Here is a 20,665-nt window from a genome sequence, read left to right as displayed (position 1 = left end):
AAACGACTTTGAAAGAGACCCTGTTTTTATTCACAGTCATAAAATCATTGATTTACCTTTGGATTCACAATGTGTGTTTTAATGTTGTTGTTGTTTTGTTTTTGTTTTTTTTTAATGAAGCTTAAAAAAATAGTCTGACCTGGAATTTTTTTTATTTTAAATATACGTTAGTTTAAGAAGAATTGAGGTTATTATGTCCGGGTTAAGAATTCCATTTAATTAATATGCGTAATGGTTTTAATTTTTTCAGTGTAAATATAATCTAGGAAATAATAGTCTTAAATCGATAAACAAATACAGTAACGTGAATATGCAAGCAGGATAACTGTTTGGAGTAAATCTAGATTCTAATTAATAAGACGTTACAAAATCGTAATTGATTCTTTTATCAATCTGTTGTTAAATTATATTTCTTTAATTAGAATTTAACACCCATATCATTTGTTCGTATTTATTCAAAATTTATTCTCTTTTATTCTATATCTAAATCTATTCTAAATCTATTCTCTTTGCTTAATTTCTTAGATTGCTTGATTATTCCTATTACTTGTTCAGTTAATAAAAGTGTTGTGTCATGACTCATTATCAGTTTTAAAGCACAGTGGAACATGTTAAAACTTGTTACAGACTACTTCAGCACAAGTTATATTAAGTATCATAATATTTGGGTTTACAGTGTTTGTCTGTCTCTCTGTGTGTCATTTTTCCATATAGCTAGAACACTTTCTCCACTGCAATGAAACTTGCTATATGGAGGCTGTGTTTCTATTCATCTGACTGCATGTCACACGTACATTTTAATAGAGAACAAGAGAACTGATGAACCTTATTAAGGACCTTCATCAGCACAAATTATTGAGTGTATCAGTATCCTGGGGTATATGGAGGCTGCCTGTCCGTCTGTCACACTTTTTTAAATATATCTAGAGATCCAATTGTGATGAAATTTGAAAAGATCTTCAGCACAAGGTATTATGAGTATCCAAATCTGGGGGTACTGTATGTGAAGGCAGCCTGTTTGTTTGTCTCTATGTTAAACTTTGTAACTGCACATACATGTGGATATAGATCATAGTAATCAATATGTTTCCATGGTGACCAGGAGCTTTCATAACCCATTAAGTAGTCTTCATTCTAGAGACCCCCAAAAACGTGTTAGAACATATCAAAAGTAGAATCATTATAGTTAGGACACTGAATCAATTGAGACTGGTCTTCAAGGTGGAGCTTTTTGGGCATCAACATATTTTTCTTGAAGTATTTACGCCGCTTTATTTGAGAAGAATCCGGATTTTTCTGTCACCCAGCAGTAGCCTGAAAATGGAAGACAAAATGATAAACTCAGTATACCGCTTTAAAACTGGAGGGGGCAGTATTTTATAAGAATAAAAAGACTATAGGATTTACCTTACAAATAAGGCAGTTATCAGAGCACCAGCTAGTGGACCGACCCAGTAAATCCAGTGGTAAGACCAGTAGTTAGCCACCACTGCTGGTCCAAACGCCCGAGCAGGGTTCATACAAGCTCCAGACACGGATCCTCTAAGAAACAAGAACACTGTATATCAATGTCTGTGGCTTGCTCCTCACAATCAGAGTCATAGTCTTTAGTGCCAGTATGCTTACCTACACATGCCACTATCTGTTGAAATCCCTACACAACACAAGGCAGTCAAAGGAAAAATAGAACTATTACTTCCCCCCTATCCATACAAAAACATAATAGGCATACATTTTAAATCGCAAGTCTCTAAGTGACAGAAATCTGAAATAATAAAAAAATAATAATCCAGGTCCATACCCTACAAATATGTCGGCTGCAACAGTGAGACCGATACAGAGGGGAGCCAGGTGACTCCGGCTCTTCTCATTGACTGCTCCCATGCAGACGACCAGAGTCAAGAAGACAGTCATCAAAGTCTCTGCCACAATCGCTCTGCCGATCTGCCCACTGCTCTGCACAGCCGTGAATGCCCCACCGGACGCATTCATATACGTTTCCTCTGTGGAGATTGCCTGGTTAAAACCAGGGGAAAACGCATTTAGAAATATGTAGAAAAATACAGATCCTTATACTGTAACAGAGAAACACATTTAAAATGGACTAAAAGCTGAATAGTGCAATTACAATATTTGGCCACCAGGTAGTACCAAACGCATACTAGCAATTCCTTTAGGAACCAAAACTGAATAACACCAGAAATCCCAGAATCAATAATAATAATAATAACAACAACAACAACAACAACAACAACAATAATAATAATAATAATAATAATAATAATAATAATAATAATAATAATAATAATAATAATAATAATAATGAGAACAGCATCTTTTTCAGCTCCCAGAATCATGTTAATATAAATATGTCTATTACTGTAAATGGTCCTTTGCTCATAGTCTCATAATCTATGTTCATAACATATGTGTTGATTATTTTTATAGACTAGCCCCATCTTATTGCTACAATCACAGTCATTAATAACCATAATCCGCAACAGGTGGATATTATATTGCTTATTCTAAGTCATGTAATATACTGATAGAAAAAAATGTTATAATGTTATAAATGAACCCTTTCATGTATGGGGACGGATACATAAAAATAATCTTCCAGTCTTTATATGGGGACATATGGAAGATGCAAATGCATGATGACCTCACATGAGGATGCCATTTTTTCTCCATATAAAGCAATGGGTTTACTATTCAGGTAACGTGGCAGTACATACTACTGTATATGCTATTTACAGGGAGCAGCAGTCACAGTGTATCAGTGGAGCTTACGTTCCTGTCTGATTCTATCTCACCTTATCTGGGAGGTAAATTTGCAAAAATATAAAGGTGGGGGAAGGGTGAGATGAAAACCCCTTTTTAATCAATATTGAGGTAACAGATGCAAGATAATCATCTCAGCTTGTCGCTCACGCTTTCCGAAGATCTTAAAGACGTGATTGACTTCTGTATATAAAACATTAAAACACAATAGCATGTATATTGGCGGACCCCTTGCATTGCTAGACTGTATGTCATGTGAGGGTACAAAGAAAAGCGCCATTGAAGTAAACCAAAAAAATCTACAAAAAAAAATTTGATAGGTGATAGAAAACTGCACCTTCAAATTTCATCCACTTATGAGGTTTTTATTTATTTTATTTTTTTTATCTTACAGTATCTTGCCTTTTTACCTGGTATATGTAGTAATAGTAGAACAAACTTTAGACTACGTCTTTCTCAATGAGAAGACAAAACTTTTGTCACAGAAGTTTATTTTAGTATTACTGTTTGAGTGTTCTATTTGGTATGGTTGAGATTTTCATATTAATCGTGTCATAACTTTAACTGATGATAGCCAGCAAGAGCTGAATGTGTACTTCTGCCATTTACTGTACTGTACCTTGGCCAGAGCTGCTCCCAGCATCCCTCCACACAGCTGAGCCATGATGTAAGGAGCAAGCAGAACGAAGTTCAGCCCTCCAACCAGGTACACAGACAGCGTTACTGCAGGGTTGAAGTGTCCTCCACTAAAAATCGGGACATGTTTAGTGTTAATTCCATCACCGCTGGGCTAAATACTGGCACTGTTAAAATAAATAAAGTAGGACATCTATGGCCTTTAACAGAAAAGAAAACATTGCTAGGTTGCATAGGCGTGATTTGGACCAACCAACGTATTGAATTGATTAGTCAACAGTAGTGGCATTAATTCCTACAAAAGACTCACTTTCACACTGGCACTCCTACCTGGGTCCAGACCCGGGTTCTGGCTACCCGGGTCACAATCCTGCATAGTGTGAAACCATGTCCTGGGAAGTACCCGGATTAACCCGGCTCCCAGCGACCCACCTCAGGATGTGGGTTGACACGCTTTGACCCGGATTGAGGGAGACAAAATGCCTGTCACTCAGGCTAGCCCTGCTTTATCAAAAGCAGTGAGAAATCGCATACACGACCCGCATGACACCGCGTCCTGACCCCGGTAGGTTCTGACCCAGATAGAGCATGCCAGTGTGAAAGGGGCCTAATTAAGTAGCTACTATAAACTGTTATATTTTGAAACATTATACCACTTTGGCAGTAAAACTGATGAGGGGGTCCGTCTTGAGAACATACAAAACATTTCATAAATTAAGCACTAATAACAATTGGCTTGCAATGCGTCTCTGTGGTTACACAAGCTGGTTTACTACTTTTGGAAAACTGAATGATGCAGACCTAACTTAATAGTACTGCCTTAAATTATAATTCAAAGTTCAACCACGAAACAACACACTAACTGTATCAATCACAGCACAGTAAAGTATGCATACAGTTGTTCAGAATCAATTTGGAGAGCAAAGACGTTCATTCAGCTGCAAACCTTGTCTTCAATTAGTCTTTGCTTTGCACAGTATTGTTGTGGGACACATTGGATTTTTTGTGCAGCTTACTTACCTAGCATTATCTTCAACAATGTCCACACTAAGACAGGTAACATCATCAGCTTCTCACCGATAATGGGGCTGATTTGCTTTTGCAATGCCGAGCGGGGCCAAACAACGTTTGCTTGTTTTTTTCAGTCGGGAAGTTGAGCAAAATTTTTTATTTTTTTATTTTACCACCACAACAAATACTAACCAAATGGCACACAGTCAAAGTAACAAGATGTTTCTGAAATAATAATACGTATTTGTGGTCCATTGCGTAAGGGGGTTCGAGGATTGTTAAACAGATTCTTTATAAAAAAATACAAAAAACCTAGTGATAGTTTTGTTTCTTATTTTATTAAAAAAATTATATATATATATATATATATATATATATATATATATATATATATATATATATATATATATATATATTATTCTTTACATTGTTGTACATCTATATATGTGTATGTGTTAACTGTACCCTGTTCAGAGACCCACCGTAGGACATTTTGCAACCCACAGTTCCCTTTCTAGTGTGAAATGTAACCATTACCGTATGGGTGTTTACCTTCGAAAGACCCGAAACCTGAATAAGATATATCAAAGCTGCTTGACGAGCGTGTGACGCAGTCATGGCCCACCCCCGAGGACATAAATACACTGCGGTCACAGACCTGAACGCCATTTTTCCTTGAATTGACCTGACAGGAGAGCTGTTTCAGATAATTACTTGTTACTTTTTCTGCTATATATTCGCATTTATTCTGTTTTACACAATTCATATGTGATATTAAAAATAATCACTATATTAGTTTTACAATTTACATGTATTTGTGCATTACAGCCTGTTGTTTGTTACGTCCCACTGCGGCCTTGTGCCCTGCGTGAAGCCAGCGGCTTGAGTCGTTCCTTCCCAGAGATCAAGCAACATAAGTTGGCTGACTGTGCACTCCTCCCAGGCTGCAATAGCTCCGGCTGGAGTTATTTATTTCTCATTTTGGCTTAGACGAAAATTACGATTACTATATTTTGTTGAGAAATATTTTCTCATTCTGTTTTTTCTCCTTTCACAGAGACTAAGTGCAGGCCTGTCTGCAAAGTGGTGCTGCAAGCACATGTCTAGCAACAGTAGCTGCTGAACCGTGTAGCACTGTGCAGGACCAAGATACTTGCTTCGGTTGTGGTTTCTTGCAATCTCTCCCACAGTATCTTGATGCTGTTTTGGTGATAGCTTTAGCAGCACCATTAGAAAGGCTGTTAGTTAATTCTGACAAGCAGGCTTCTCTCAGTCTCGTGTGAGTACTGGTTTTGCTAGTGGCTTGTATAGGTGGGCATCCCTGTACATTGCTACCCGCGGTAACTGCAATTCGGTGGACCCTTACCATATGGTACTGAGGTCACCGACCCGCTCCGTTCCAGACCAGGTACCGTGCCCAATACCATCCTGGTTCCGACCCGGTACTGTACCATACCGACCTGGTGCTAAAGTCACCGAACCGGTACCGAGAGGTGGTGAGCCTCATTTGGGAGAAGTTCGGGAGAGCAGAGATATATCCCAGGAATCAACGCACTGTCCTCTCTGGTTCTACATATAAGGAGGTGGGGACCAGCTGGCAATAGAGGCCTTGGCACACAAGAGGCTGAAGCAGCTGTTATATGCCTCCCCACCACTCCCCCTGCGTCTGTTATCATAACCCTGGTTCCCTGAAATAGAAATGTAACCATTAACCTTCAAGGTCGCTGAGTCCATGATTGCAGCAGTCCTGAAGGAAAAATGAAGTTGAGGTCTGTGACTGCAGTGTTTTCATGTCTTCGAGGGCGGGCCATGACTGTGTCACAGGCTTGTTGAGCAGCTTTGATATATCTTATTCAGGGTTATGATAATAACCTAACGTTTTATAAAACACAAATCTAAAGACTTTGGCCATTTTTTATTTACCATACGATAAAGCTTACATCTTGATTAGTATCACACGAAAGCAGTTTAAATGATAATAATACAGGAGTTAAATTTATACTACAGCTTTGCCCCTTGCACACATTTATGCTGTATAAAATGTGTGGGGAAGTGCCCCCCCCTCCCTCCCCCGTAATCTGGCAATGACAGGCATTGTTTAAAGAAATAAATTAGGACCTCTATTGCCTGTAACATATGTCCCAGACAGAAAAGAAACTCACATTCATTGTTAGGTTGTCATGACATTGGTTCACAAAGAGCCTAAATAACCAGGGCTGTCCAACAGGACATTTGATCTATTCTTCAGAATAAATCTGTGTTTATTTTTTGGTATATGTTTTGTTTTTTTTAAACTTGGTAATTTTTTAATTTATTTTTTTATTTGGTTATATAAAGAGTATAAGCGTTATTGCATTCAAGGTAAGGAATTACAGATTCTGAAGCACTAACGGTTTTAGTGCTTCAGAACAGCAACTACACTGTCCATTGCAAAACTCCACTGCAAAACTTTACAAGCACTTACATTTCACCAGCAAGTTCTAAAACAAGATTTACTCAATAGCATTGTTCTTATTGGGATTAGATGTAGGCAATTGCCCTAAATACTTTTTAACTCTAATTCAAAGAAGCTTTGCTGCTATAACATACACTCACAGATTGATACAGACCAGTATTTGATTATATTATGCTATGAAGGAAAGAGCCAGTGTACTATTCTTGATTTAAATATGAATTTTACACCTTTTACATTATAGTGTTTTCTTCAATTTTATACTTACATATGAGATGGTCACAAATTCTAAATAAGTCCTTACCTAATAAGTTCATTATATATTAATTCTTGAGTTAAGATTGAATTGAGTAAATCCACAGGGTTCCAGCAGAACTCCCATGTTAATTCAAAACAAATTACAATTCATTACTGCAATCATAAAGTGCTTCCAACAAAACGTCCTACCTGATTTCACCTAAGACTACAATAACAATCGCCAAAGCCAAGCCGTGTGCCAGTGCAGGCTGCAGCCTTCCTGTGCCCTCCACATTCTCAATCACAGACGAACAGCCCACGAAGATGAACAGAGCTGACCCGATCACCTCTGCTGCACAAGTCTGGATGTACCTCTCAAATACAGAGGCTTTGGGGTGAGCAGGCTCTTTCTCCAGCTCAGCAATGGACAAAGTGGACATGTCATAGAGATCTGCCTTGGACTCATTCACAGACATGCTTGCAAATGCTAATGACCTGGACTGAGATACCAACCCACACACACATGCACTGATAAAACTGAATGTGCAGAGTGTGACTGTATGCGAAGAGTAATAGTGGGTTGAGAATCAGAGGAGCATAAGTGACATTTTCCAGTTTTTACAGGACAACAAAAAGCAGATTTTGATTGTGTTTATTTGCCATTTAATAGTGCATGCACAGTACCAATATTATCTTCAACATGAAAGGGTTTAACATTTAGAATTTTTTAATTTTAAAAATTATGAACAGCACCAGAAATGTTTCAGCTTGGAGATTTCCAGGAACATTCTCATACAAACTACACACATACTGTATGTTTTTGCTTCTGTAATGACGGCCCCTTGTTTGCTTCAAAATGTGTATCTTGTGGAAAGCCTGGTCATCCAAACTATATTTGAACAAAAATGTATCTGGATGTTCTTTCTCGTACCGAAGCCATTTGATTTTCTGCCATCTGACAGCCAGTCCATCTTCATCCTTTTTTCTTGTTTTTTTTACTCAGTCTTATGCTAATGATTTAAAGTCTAAGAAATCCCTGTGACTCAGCTTGTGCACTTGGAAGGGCTGATATCTTCTGGCAGCCCTAACAAGAGTACAGTACCCATCTGAAGTGTACATAGGATCTCTCTTCCTAGCTGTCTCCACAGCTGCATGGACACTATCACATTCCATTTGGCTATTACCATATTACATGAATTTGTGGTCAATCACAGAACATGGTAGTTGTTCTGTTGCATGTAAACACATTGTACTAAAAGCAACATTTTGGTTTTGGCCACCACAAGTGACAAGAATAAAGAACAATATGCTTCACATCTGAATGCAGTGCTTGCAGGTTGTGAAAAGCAGAGGTGCTTATTTCAGAAGATCCACACCCCCCTTCTGCTTCATGCCACATAAAACAGTGAACAGCTTTACTTTCTACTTCGTAAACTGGTCATAAGTGCTAAGCTTGCAAGAATATTACAAACTGCTTACATTACTCCAGGGAGTGGTCAAAACCTGCTCCAGATCAAAAGTGACACCCTTTAATGATGTGTTTTCTTTATCTCTTTATGTTGTCTGGCTTGAGATTTTCTAAGCTGACGGGCAACAGATTCATCTTTGTGATTAGAGTTTTCACTGAGAGGTTTTGGTACCATTCACAAAATGTGCAAGCATCCTTTTTAGGCATATTTAATGACAGGTTGAATTCTCTGTATGCATGTTCCTTTTCTGGTGTGATCCTCCATTCCTTTTCACATTTTCTTTGTATAGCTCATGCATCCTTTTAACAATTTAAAGGTGTTTCAAGCTACTGTCTGCTAGTATCTTTTCTGCTGTAGTGTGATTCCATTTTCGGAAATGAATTGTGTTCTTTTTGTCTTCTGGAATTCTGTTTCATGGAGAATGTTTACCTTTTGCATCGCTCTTACTAATTCCTGTACCACTTGTACTGGTAAGAGCACACCTGGAAAACTTTTCAGAGATGTCAAGGGTCCTGTGAAAAAAGTCCTTGCAAACTCAGATTTTCTTACCATCCAGAGTGAGACTGTACTCTAGTGTTTAGCCTTTTTGAGCTGCCCATTGTTGTGGACCGTCAATTTTCCCGTTTGAAAACATGATGTATTATTAAATCTTGCTGCTTGGTCTTGCCAGACATTCCCCACAAACTTTGCCTGTCTGACTCTTGCAAATTTGAACTGCTGGTTCATGTAGTCTTTCTCGTTTACCTTTCTTGCTGGTACCTGATATCTGTCCTGTATTTTTTCATCGTTTGCGTTTATTCTTTTTCCGTGCATAAAGATTTAATAATTCTGTTCCATTCATCCTTCTTTGTACTGTAGTTATCATAATTATACTGGTTTGGTGGACTGTTAAAATAAAGAGTTACATAGTTATAAACTGTGTCTATCAAGAAAAGGGAGTGATAAGGAGGAGCCAAAAGTACAAATTACTACATGCCCCGTCTTTCTGAAACACACTTTTCTATTGTGTTAGTGTACCACATTCATTTTATTAACAACTCTGAAAAACAGTTCATATATTTCAGCCCCTTGGTCAACCATTAGCCAAAAATCAATGTGTGCAAACAATGTTGTCTTTACGCAATGGCAAAAAAGGTTCTTCATGCTTATACAATTCCAAATCAGGTCAGTGGGTCAAACAGCTTCCAAGCTATGAAGATGAGAGCTATGAAGACGGTCATTGAAGATTTCACCTTTTTCAGGTGCCCGAGGGGTCAAGTTCAATATTACAAGCCATAACTCCCTTATTCATGGAGCTACAGAGAAAACTAAGCCATCATTGGAAAACTCTCTTTCAAAGACTTTCATTCAAGGCTGAGATGTTATCTTTCAGTTTCTCTCTGCAAACCTCTTCCTCGCTACCAGTAATGATTCTCCACACTGTTCAATATGAACTGGCAACATTATCACCTTCTTCCTGCATCTCCAGAGATATGATCCGAAGAGCATGGGCTCTTGATTCGCCTGTATGGGTTCCAGCACCTCTTCTGGTAAGTGGTGTAGCTGCAGATGCATTTCTGCCTGTGTCCGTCGCACACACATCAGTAACCACGTGCTTTGCTGTAAACAACAAGAGGTCCTTCTCCTCCTCAGTCAGCACAGGGAATGTTATGTTGCTTCCTCCTTCACTGTTCATTCACAGCTACGCCAAGCGTACACTAAGCAGCCATTTTATGTACCGTGGTTCTTTCTGAAATCCATTGCAAAAATGAAGACAATGTTAGTGTAGGACTTCGGGCTACACAAAACACAAGGTTAAGTAATCGGCCAGTTACAATAGCAGAACAAAGTACTCGGAATTAGTATTATGAATAAAAATAATAAAAATAGTGTCATTACACCATGTTAAGTGCAGCTTCAATCAATGGCAACCAAATAAAACCAATTATATTATAAAACATATCATATACTATTTTAGCATATTATATATTTTTTTTATTAGCATGTACATTATAAATGCAGTTACACTTCTAACAACGAATATTGCATCACAAACCACATTTTTATTGACTTTCTTTTAACTGTCTTTTTCTATACCAACACAACAGAGCTGTACTAATATACATCGAAACAGTTTAAACAACCAATTATTAACATTAGCATGCATTATTAATGGGTGACTACTTTAAACAAGGATTTTATTGAGATTGTAGGGAGTGTAGCTCAATGTGGTTTACTTTGATAATCAAAACAAAGTACTGACCCCTGATTGTAATCTCGTTTTAAATCTCGCAAGCGGAGTCTGCAATAGAGATGTAGGAATGTGCTGTCACTCAGTAGTTGGGGCGGGTTTAAAGTATTCAGAACTAATCAATGATAGATACAAGTCAGGAAGGCGAGACATTGCCCAGCAGCACAGGGAGAATGTATTTATTATTATTTTTGTAGTAGGTTTTATTTTTTTAAATGTGAAAAGGGTAAAGTCAATGTGAATTGATGAATCATTTCCACAGTTTTTCCGGTGTTTATTGGCGATCCACCGATTATTTTTTTTTTGCATCGGGGTGTTTTATCGGTTAAAACCGAAAATCAGAAGCCCTAGTTATAGCTAATATCTCTGGAGTCCATGAAATGCCCAGCCTGATTTTTTCTAGCCATGTTGCCCAGGGTCTGGGGAATCTATTCCCACAGTTTGTGAAAATCCAAGTTGGTTCATTTGCTCAGGGTCAAGGTCACCAAACTTGCAGCAAAATAATCATTAACTTTTTATGGGAATATCTTATCTTCTATGGAAATATCCAAGTGCATATTAGATATTAAAGAAAGGGCTGAAAGAGAGCTTTATTACACAATATCATTTAGATAAATCAGCTCTATATTAGTAGGTACAGAAACAATTTAGCTTACCAAAGGCCCAGGTATACCTTCTTTTTCACAAGTGAAATACTGCATGCTTAAGTCTAAATTTAAATATTGTGTTGACCCATTGAAAGAAATGAGATCTGCCAAAATATAGCAACAATACTTAGAAGTAATACTTTATCCATGATTTCTCTGAAGCCGTCCGTGGTAGTATTTCATTAATAAAATAATGTTCAAAAATTTTAAAAGGCATTTTAATAAAGAACAAAAAGATCCTGCCATAATCAGGATTTCATCTGGTTTTATTGCAACAGAAACATTACTTAGACAACAGTTGAAAAAAGTCAGTTAGGCACAAACAGCCAGCAGTTCCAGACATGCAGCAACAGCTGTTCTTCCTTGATAAAAGTGCTGTTTCCATTTCCGTCAAAATAATTAAAACGTAACATCTAAGAGACCTGAAAAATAAAGAAGGGAAACTATAATACCCACGACTTGATATGAAAGATAAACAGTAATATAAAGCTGTTATTGAAAGTGTGATTGAATAGCATCATAAAACAGGGAACTTGAGATATATATTATTTATATATATATATATATATATATATATATATATATATATATATATATATATATATATAAAACTAGTAATAAAGTAACTTAAAATGCTGAACAAGTTCAGAAAAATAAACCACTTTGAAAAATGTTTATACACTCAATGCAAACAACACTATTCTCTGGCAACGCACAGTATGAAAAGTAAAATAATGGACATAACAGCCGGCATAAACTAAGTTATTGCAATACAGTAAAACATCATTTAAACAGGTGTCTACAGTACCTTACTATAGATCCTGCGAGTACAACGTAGCAAAAAAATATTTGATGGAAGTCTGTACAGTATTCGGCCGATTGAGCTGATAAACATGTGATTGCAAACTGTAAAAACTGTAGTAAGACTATTAACCATTTGCCATGAAGGCTCATAGTGTGCTGAGGCTCGATAGTTTAACAGATTCGCTTTGCCATTTTGTGTGTCTTTCTTGCCGGCTTTTCCCCCGCTGTCATGCCGTTGCTATGCGCTCTACGTCACTGCTATTTTGGAAACACTCAAACTTTTTTTTTTTTTTTTTTTTAAACACTGACAAGACATGCATAGCAACAGACTGTTGGCAGCACACGTGGGCGTGCAGTGTCATTCTGTAACTTTGCTGCTTTGCAATTGGCTGTACCACGCAGCAACTAGAATGACACTCAGCTGCGTCATCCTGAATGAGTCGTCCGGACGAGTGCAACCTGCTGCATTATGCAATTATCCCAATTAAAATGCAATGTACAATGGACTTCGGGACCGCACAGCTTCATGCAATTAAGCAAATTATGCACTTAGCCGATGTGCACTTAACTGTATCATACAATCACAGAAAATGATGCACCAAAAAAACGGGACCAGCTGCATGCTAAGCAATTAAGCGATTTATGCAATTATCCAATATGCAAATAAGTAGAGTCCACTGTGTGTGTGTGTATATATATATATATGTACCATGAGATCATGGGTTTAAACTACAGATAAGCCACTGACACTCCAGATAACCACTTGACTTGCCACGTGAATGTCAACTAACAAAGATGCAGCATCTTAGGTTGTCTTATAGGCGATATAGTAGCAAACGTATTGTATTGAGCAGCTGCATACATAAATATGTATATAGAATCACTTTACCCAGGCTCAGCTTGTCTTTCGTAGCCCAGCAGATGCAGTAATGCTGTAACAGCTGTTGAAGAAGTTCCCTTTCATCCAAAAACTCAAGCTGTTCTATCCTGTTACAAAATAAAAATATCAAAAATAATAATCCACAATGTAAAGTGTTTTTCAAAAAACGTACGTTACCTTTGCTGCCTGCCATGTTGTTCGTTTCGCACCTTCATATTTTTAAGCATATTACGGACTCTTTTGTAATCACACATCAAGGGTCGTAAAGAACTGGGCAATACATTTGTTATTTACATTTCCTTTGCAAGGAGAGAAAAAAAATGTCTTAAGGACAACAATGCTGGTTTTCTGTTCCCACAACAGGCCACTCATTTCAATCACAGCACCAGCATTGTTGCAGGAGGAAGCATGAACTGGATACACTGCCATGTTTAGAAGAAAGATTATTTCTCCTGGCAAACATCCCTGAGTAAAAGTTGAAAAAAAAGTAATTCCCTAGGATGTGTAAAAAAAAAAAAAAAAAGAAATATCAAAACACTGGAATGTGTTGAAAAAAGGCTCACATACAGTAGAACTGGTTCAGCTTGTAAAACAAGCAATGTCTATAAGGAAGTGTGGCAGTGTGCCCCGCCCTGTGCGTATTTCGTGTTATATGTTGTGTGTGGTGTGTTAATGTTGGTGTATAGGTATTGGTGCACGGGATACAATGGGGCTATGTGGAGCATGAGAAATTTAAAATGTATATTTGTGATATGTATTTAGGCACGGGGATTGCATCACTTCACACGCAGATAAAATGTGTATTACTGTGTGAGCACGGGGAATGCACAAATTAGTTCACATGCTGGGATTCAAATTCCTGGTTTTCAATTCCTTTTTAAAATCAATTCTCAATTTCAGTTCTTTAGAAGGAAGTGAATTGATATTTTACAGACATAATAATTGTTGTGATTGTTCAACTGCTTTCATTTGAAGCCAATGTAATTGACTAACAGTGACTTCAATTTAAGTAATTTGTTACCACTGTGAGAAGCTCGTTTAAACAGAATACTGCTAATTGCAATCAATGATGTGTTTGGCAACTCAGACTTGCATCAAGTTTAAAGGGTACATAAGGACCTTTTTATTTTATTGTGTTACATGTTCCCATGTGTTGCTACAACTGTTTATGTAAGGTGTGTGTATTGTTTTATAATATTTTTTTTTACATTTTGACCACTTTTTTAAACTTTTAAATTGCATTCCCTGCTCTCAGAACTAATTTCCCATCACCCGCCTGCTCATATATGAAACGGAAATGGATTTATCAGTGAGCAGCAGGATGATGGGAAATGTAGTTCTGAGAGGTCCATCTGGGTACATGGGAAGCCATCTTGAGGCAGGGAATGTAATGTAAAAATTTAAAAAAGTGGTCAAAATGTAAAAAACAAGAATATTAAAAATTAAAACAATACACACACCTTACATAAACAGTTGTAGCAACACATGGACACATGTAACACAATAAAATAAAAAGGTCCTTATGTACCCTTAAATACACTAGTTAATACAACTAGTTACTGATTAATACCTAAACACAATTCCTGGGCCAGTGGTTCCAAACAGGAGGTGCTGCCTGTCATTGTTTTTTTTTTTCCACTCTCTTTTTAAGAAGTAAATCAATAACTTGACTTCTTTACGAAAATTACAATATTGTCTTATCTTGATATTAACAAGACTGATTCCATAATGCTCACCCCCCCATTATATAAAAGTAGCATGGTAAGCAAAAAGAGATAAACTTCCCATTGTCAACAGAAAGGCATGGTACCGAGTTGTTTAAACTCTTTGTCTTGGCCTGTTGAAAGCGAATAAATGTTAAAGTTTACTGAATTACCTTCCCACGTCATCTTGCGGAAGGATATTGTATACGGTCATCATATCAAGTGCATCAGCTTTTTCCCAGCCAGCCAATAAAAATCTGTCTTTCTGAAAAAACAAAAAACATGAATTCATTCAGCCGCTGCCAAGACGGACACAACCAACACGTGCTGTTTGAGGTTTTAGACCTTCAAGTGTACTATGTTCTATACCCAGGGATAGCAAAATTTGTCGAGTTCTTGATGAGTATTGATTCCCACAGGAGAAAGGAAATGGCAGTATATAATATTTAGAGCACAAAACAAAAATCCACCTACTCAGCTGCATCATGCCCCCACTGGAAAAGGGATGCTGCTGCTCACAACTTGGACAATCTGGGCTTGTTTATTATTCACGTTTTAATGACGATCCATTCACTAACCTGAGACTCAAGTGATCTACAGACTTCCACTCCTGCCAGGTTGCATTGCCTTCTCTGCAGATTCTCGATCATGATCTGCCCAAAGCGATCAGCCATGTTCACCTAAAAAACAGAACAGCTTAGAAATGTTTCCTGAGCATCAAAACTAAATATTGTCTTAGCGTGGCAGCACATTGCAAAACAAAAGGCTTGTGATGCACAGGTCTCCTTTTCCTAACAGCAGCAGAGGTGCAGTAGAGTAGACCCTCAGAGTTACAAACACCAAATTCACAAACTGACTGGCCAGTGAACCGTTTAAACCTGTGTCTCTACTACAGTTACAATTTAAATGGTAAGTTACGTTAGTAACATACATAGTACTGTTTTAAAGCCTATCAAACAATAACAATGAGTATTACATTCCAGTGCTATATCCTTGTATTTTTCGCCAGATTTAGCATGTAGATAGCATAGCATAACATTCATTAAAACCGCTGAAAACTTATTTGTGTTTTTTTTTTTAAATCTGGTGCACATTGAATGAATTGTGCTGGATTTACAACAGCAATTTTAACTTTCTACGGTAGTGGGCATTTTATCAGCAAGTGCCACCTGCAGGCTGAATTCTGCAATTGTTAAATGAGTTGAAATGCAAAGTCAGTTGCACTTTACAGTACCTGCTCGTAGTTTATGAACATGGCAGTGTCAAAGGTGTCTGCCACCCATTTCACCAGACTTGAAGACTGCTCCAGAGTCATGTAGACCAGCACGCACTCTGACACAAACAGCGTTGGCAATCTGAAAAGCATAAAACAACAACCTTTATTGAAGCACACAGGGGTGGTTCTCTACTTATGACCAGCGTTTGATAACATCAGCATAATAGATCACACTATCCAGTAGTCTTTTCTCATTTCTTTTCAGAATAATAAATATTCAGTATATATAGATTCTAATACAGATTCAAAGGTTTTTTAGAAAACGTACATATCCCTATTCATTACAGGTGTGAGTATTATGAATTTTTTAAGTGGCATAAACAACTCAAAGTGTTGAATCAGTAAGAAAATAATCCACAGTTTCTTGTGCCTAATGGCACTTGAAACAGTGAATTATTTTTACTGATTCAACACTTCTCATTGTTTATTACTAGACACAACAGAAATTAACAGAAAATGTTTTTAAAGAAAGTGGGCTTTTTTTTTCCAGGGGTCAGATAATTGAACAACAAATTGGTTGAAAACAAATCTGAAACATGAAATCTGACCGTCTAACCACAACCAAGTTTGGTACAACACAGACTCAACTGCTCTGCGGCTTCTGGTTACTCTCTCTTACAAACAGGTTTTCCCAAGAACATACGAGTGGCAGAGAGAGTCACCAAAGGTTACAAATTAACTGTAGCCAGGCACCCAGTCCTGGTCTTCAGAACCAGTCCCTGTTTCATTTTCTCTGACCTTGTTAAAGAAATGTATCCTCTTTTATAGCTGTCTGGAAAATATACAGTAAATTAACAGTGTCATCAGCTTTAATAGGGTGCTTGGTTGCTTAAATTCCTGGCATTTGGACATTTAAATACAGTAATACACTCTCTAAACAAGGGTAATTGTGAAAACTGGTAGTGGATCCCACTATTTATTAATAACCCTGAGACTCCTATGAATTTTACTAACTTTGTATCAAGGTGGCATTTCTTCAGTTTTTCCTCCAGTGCAGGGAGATCCCGGAGATCTGCTCCAATGATGCAGTATCGGTCCGAGTCTAAGCTGTGGCCATCTATTAAGAACACAGCAGCGCTTTATACAAGCATCAACAAACAATATGTCATTTCTGATTTAAAACATTGTCACGTTAAAAAGGGTTTTGGATCCAGTGCCTGCTTACCCATCAGAAGTAAATCAGTTGAATGTGTTGCAACAATAGGGTTAGACAGTGGAGGTTTTGTTCTGTGAAAAAAAATGGAAAAAAAAGGAAAAGTGAACCAGATGATAAAACCCACCTCTGAATAAAGACTAGCTTGAATACATGTATTTGAATACATGTATTTCTCATATGTAACCTGAAAAATGTACCCATGATTATTTCCATGTAGAATCCTGTACAGACTGTGTGTTTGTATTACAAAGAAAGCACATTTCCAGTTACTTACAGCAGGTAATCTAAAAGCATAGTAGACCCGTTTGGATGTAAATGGGTACAGTTCAGTATATACTGCATGGAAAGTGACACTGGTTGAAGCTTCATGGAAAACAACAGTATTTACAACTACTGTATAGGAACCATTGGAATTCCATTAAATTATGTTTCTGATAAAAAATGGACCTTGCAAAATCACACGCAATAGGCTGTGGTAAACAACATGCAGGTAGGCAATGATTATCTCCTGTTCTTGTTAAGCTGATGTAAACCGAGGTCACAAAGACAGAAAAGCACATCTTAACAACACTGTGCTCTTACCAATGGAAACAAATTAGAACATGTTCCAACCGTAAGTTCAGCTGTATGTGCTAACTATCTTACAAATAGTTATAGTTTCCTTGAAAAAGTTTAATAGATGTTACTTTTAACTCACAGGGCAATAACTGTACTACTATAAAACACAGGAAACCAAGGCTCTTTAAAACTAGCAAAAGCTTGTAATAAAACTGTATCAACTCACATCTAACTGCTTGGATGAAAGTACCTTTACATATAACAGCTTATCTGTGTTGCATCATAATTACTGATTTAAGTTCTATTTTTAGTTTGGTTTCCCCGCTCAGTTCATGTGACTGCATGTCATTGCCCTCAACTGTCCACAGTGTGCTACTTTTCATTGCAAAAATAAAGAGTATGAATACAAAATAACTTACTTGATGTTATGTAGCTTCCTTGCAACAATCACGGAAAAGTCAACTTCAAAGTATTTTTTGGGCAGAAGGTTTGCTTCCTACAAATCAAAACCGATTGATGAAAAATGTTTTACATGTAGTATAACGCATCTCCTTTAAGACCATTAAATAAAATCTAATGTATGTACGCTATAGCAAAAACAAACTCTGCTTTTAGGGAAATGTATAAACCTTCAGAGTTCTGGTTTTCCTTGCAGTTTTTTTGCTGAAACTAAAGGGATGGAAATAAGATATTATTTTCATCCATCTCAGGTTTTACTAAGAGCTTGATTAGCCACAGTGCCCAGGTAACCAGTTCAGGTGTGTCTTATTAAACTCACAGTGAGACCAGGAATGGATTAAACCGCTTTGCAATGGGAGCCTTCTTTAACTCCCTGGACTGGTTTTATTCTTATGATATAATTGTATCTACAAGGTTACCTTTAATCTCCAGAATGTTGTGTCCAGACCAGCACCCAGATTTATAACCTGGCAGTTGCATGTTGTCTTCCTTAAAAAACCATCAAGCAGGCGATTCACTCCATGCACCCGAGCATAATAACCTGAGAGCAAAAAAGGATTTGGTTTTAAACAAGAGAAACTGCTAACCTGACCATTAAAAAGCACACTGTGCTTTCATGTGTCAGAATGTTGGCCCATGCTTTAGACAGTGTTAAACCATGCATCCTCACATACAGTAAACATTTGTTTCCCAATAATATTTCTCATACATGTCTAAACTGTAAATGCTACACCTTCCAGAACTTGACCCACTTAGCATAACAAACAGTAGTAAAGACTGCCACTAGATGGGAGTAAAGCAGGAACAAACACCACGCACTGACTCACCTCTGCTGATTTCAGGAGCCTTTCTTTCTCCACTCTGCCTCACAAAATACTGGATATATGGGTCTTTCCAATAGCCTTTACTGGTAGCAAATCTAAAAAACAAGATAGGAGAGAAAAAAATCAGTTGGGCTTAATGGGTCTGGTAGCTGCTCAGAGTGCATTGAGCGTTGGGTGGGTGTGTGCAATACATATAACACCCTCATAAAAATCTACCTGCATGTTCTTACATTGTCAGATTATACTACTGTATACAGAGAAGAGCCTGGTCATATTCTTATTCACAGAACCTACAACATGGGCGATCAACGAACTGAATTTCGTGTGCAGTTTCCACCTCCTGTGTGACATCGATAAGTCGTACAAATGACTTATCACAAATTAGCAAAATAGAAATGTGATCTCATTATGCATCATACAAAATGAAAAGATCATTTGATCGTATTATGATACATATCGGACAGCAATATGCACATCGCGATATAGTATAGCATCCCTAACAAGTTGCACACAAAGCTGCTGTGTAGACAGGTTGAGAATGGCGTTAAAAAAAAGTCTTTAATTAAAGCTTATTTTACAGAATGACACTACTATGTGAAATCGTGTGTGTGCTTATAAAAATATTTGCACAAGCAGTGCAGAAAACAGCATGTACCCAGGAAAAATCAGGTTAGCCTGGTGCCATGGTGGACCTCATCTAAGCTTATAATCAGGTTGACCATCCCATAAATAAGTAATTATCCAGCTGAAATCGTTGACGGACAGAATCTTACCTTTTACAGGTCGAAGCATCGTCGCATGTGGCTCGGACTGCTTCATCAGCGGTATCAGAACTCGTAAACGGCTGTCGGGTGGCCATCAGTAATGTTACTGTAACATAAAAACAGCTTGGCGTGATCAGACCTTTACAATTTGCAAGCTCACTTCAAATAACCCAAACAAAACTGCCTCACAGTTACCTAAGTCGTTACTAACTAATATGTCATTAGTCACAACGATTTAATTAAGAAAAGGGTATTAAAACCTGGAAAGGTTCGATCCGTTCCATCGCATTTGGTTTACTGTGTAGTATTTCCTTCTCCGCTTGTAATGTTTTTCTAACAACAAAGTGTCCCATTGGCTTTGCCAGGTAACTGTCGGTTCAGCCGATTGGACTGGGGAAAAGGAAACCCCGCCCCGTGTCTCTGCATGCTGCACTCCACTCGAGGTTAGTGCATTATTTTAACGTCTATCAAAGAACGGTTGAATAAATTTTGTAATGAAATATAGCTAGTCATGAACTTTAGAAGAGAGAGAGAGATGACCACGGTCGTTTTGGACAGTGGCAACTTTTTTATGTTTTAATCAGTGGCAATTTTTTACAGTGGTATAAGCTTGAACTATTTAGAGAGTTTATTTAGAGACTACAGAGACTAGGGTGTGTGAACTGCATCAGCTGCAGAGTCACTTACAACTACGTCTCACCCGAAAGACGGAGCACAAGGAGGTTAAGTGACTTGCTTAGGGTCACACAATAAATCAGTGGGTGAGGTATGATTTGAA

At 37.6% G+C, this 20,665-nt stretch overlaps 2 protein-coding genes across 4 annotated transcripts; both read right to left on the bottom strand.

Annotated features, from left to right (window-relative positions):
* Positions 1 to 93: 93 nt before the first annotated feature.
* LOC117431314 (aquaporin-8-like) lies at positions 94 to 7,624 on the bottom strand. The gene is made up of 5 exons (XM_034052121.3): positions 7,328 to 7,624; positions 3,401 to 3,527; positions 1,802 to 2,016; positions 1,408 to 1,542; positions 94 to 1,314 (listed from the first exon to the last, which is right to left on the bottom strand). Exons 1-5 carry the CDS (start codon positions 7,591 to 7,593, stop codon positions 1,272 to 1,274), a joined length of 786 nt encoding a protein of 261 aa, XP_033908012.2. The 5' UTR covers positions 7,594 to 7,624; the 3' UTR covers positions 94 to 1,271.
* A 4,043-nt stretch (positions 7,625 to 11,667) lies between these two features.
* lcmt1 (leucine carboxyl methyltransferase 1) lies at positions 11,668 to 20,283 on the bottom strand. 3 transcript variants are annotated; one of them, XM_034052076.3, is made up of 12 exons: positions 20,148 to 20,283; positions 19,897 to 19,993; positions 19,127 to 19,218; positions 18,719 to 18,840; positions 18,260 to 18,336; positions 17,292 to 17,353; positions 17,081 to 17,183; positions 16,085 to 16,205; positions 15,429 to 15,530; positions 15,024 to 15,115; positions 13,157 to 13,254; positions 11,668 to 11,885 (listed from the first exon to the last, which is right to left on the bottom strand). In XM_034052076.3, exons 2-12 carry the CDS (start codon positions 19,980 to 19,982, stop codon positions 11,863 to 11,865), a joined length of 978 nt encoding a protein of 325 aa, XP_033907967.1. In that variant the 5' UTR covers positions 19,983 to 19,993; positions 20,148 to 20,283; the 3' UTR covers positions 11,668 to 11,862. The 3 variants fall into 3 exon arrangements, with proteins under 3 accessions (XP_033907967.1, XP_058851906.1, XP_033907968.1); XM_058995923.1 differs by having other exon boundaries at positions 20,083 to 20,271; XM_034052077.3 differs by having other exon boundaries at positions 19,897 to 20,270.
* Between the last annotated feature and the right edge of the window lie 382 nt (positions 20,284 to 20,665).

The sequence above is a fragment of the Acipenser ruthenus genome, chromosome 22, assembly GCF_902713425.1.
Source record: "Acipenser ruthenus chromosome 22, fAciRut3.2 maternal haplotype, whole genome shotgun sequence".
NCBI lineage: Eukaryota > Metazoa > Chordata > Actinopteri > Acipenseriformes > Acipenseridae > Acipenser > Acipenser ruthenus.
This window is presented reverse-complemented; position numbering and strand designations above follow the sequence as displayed.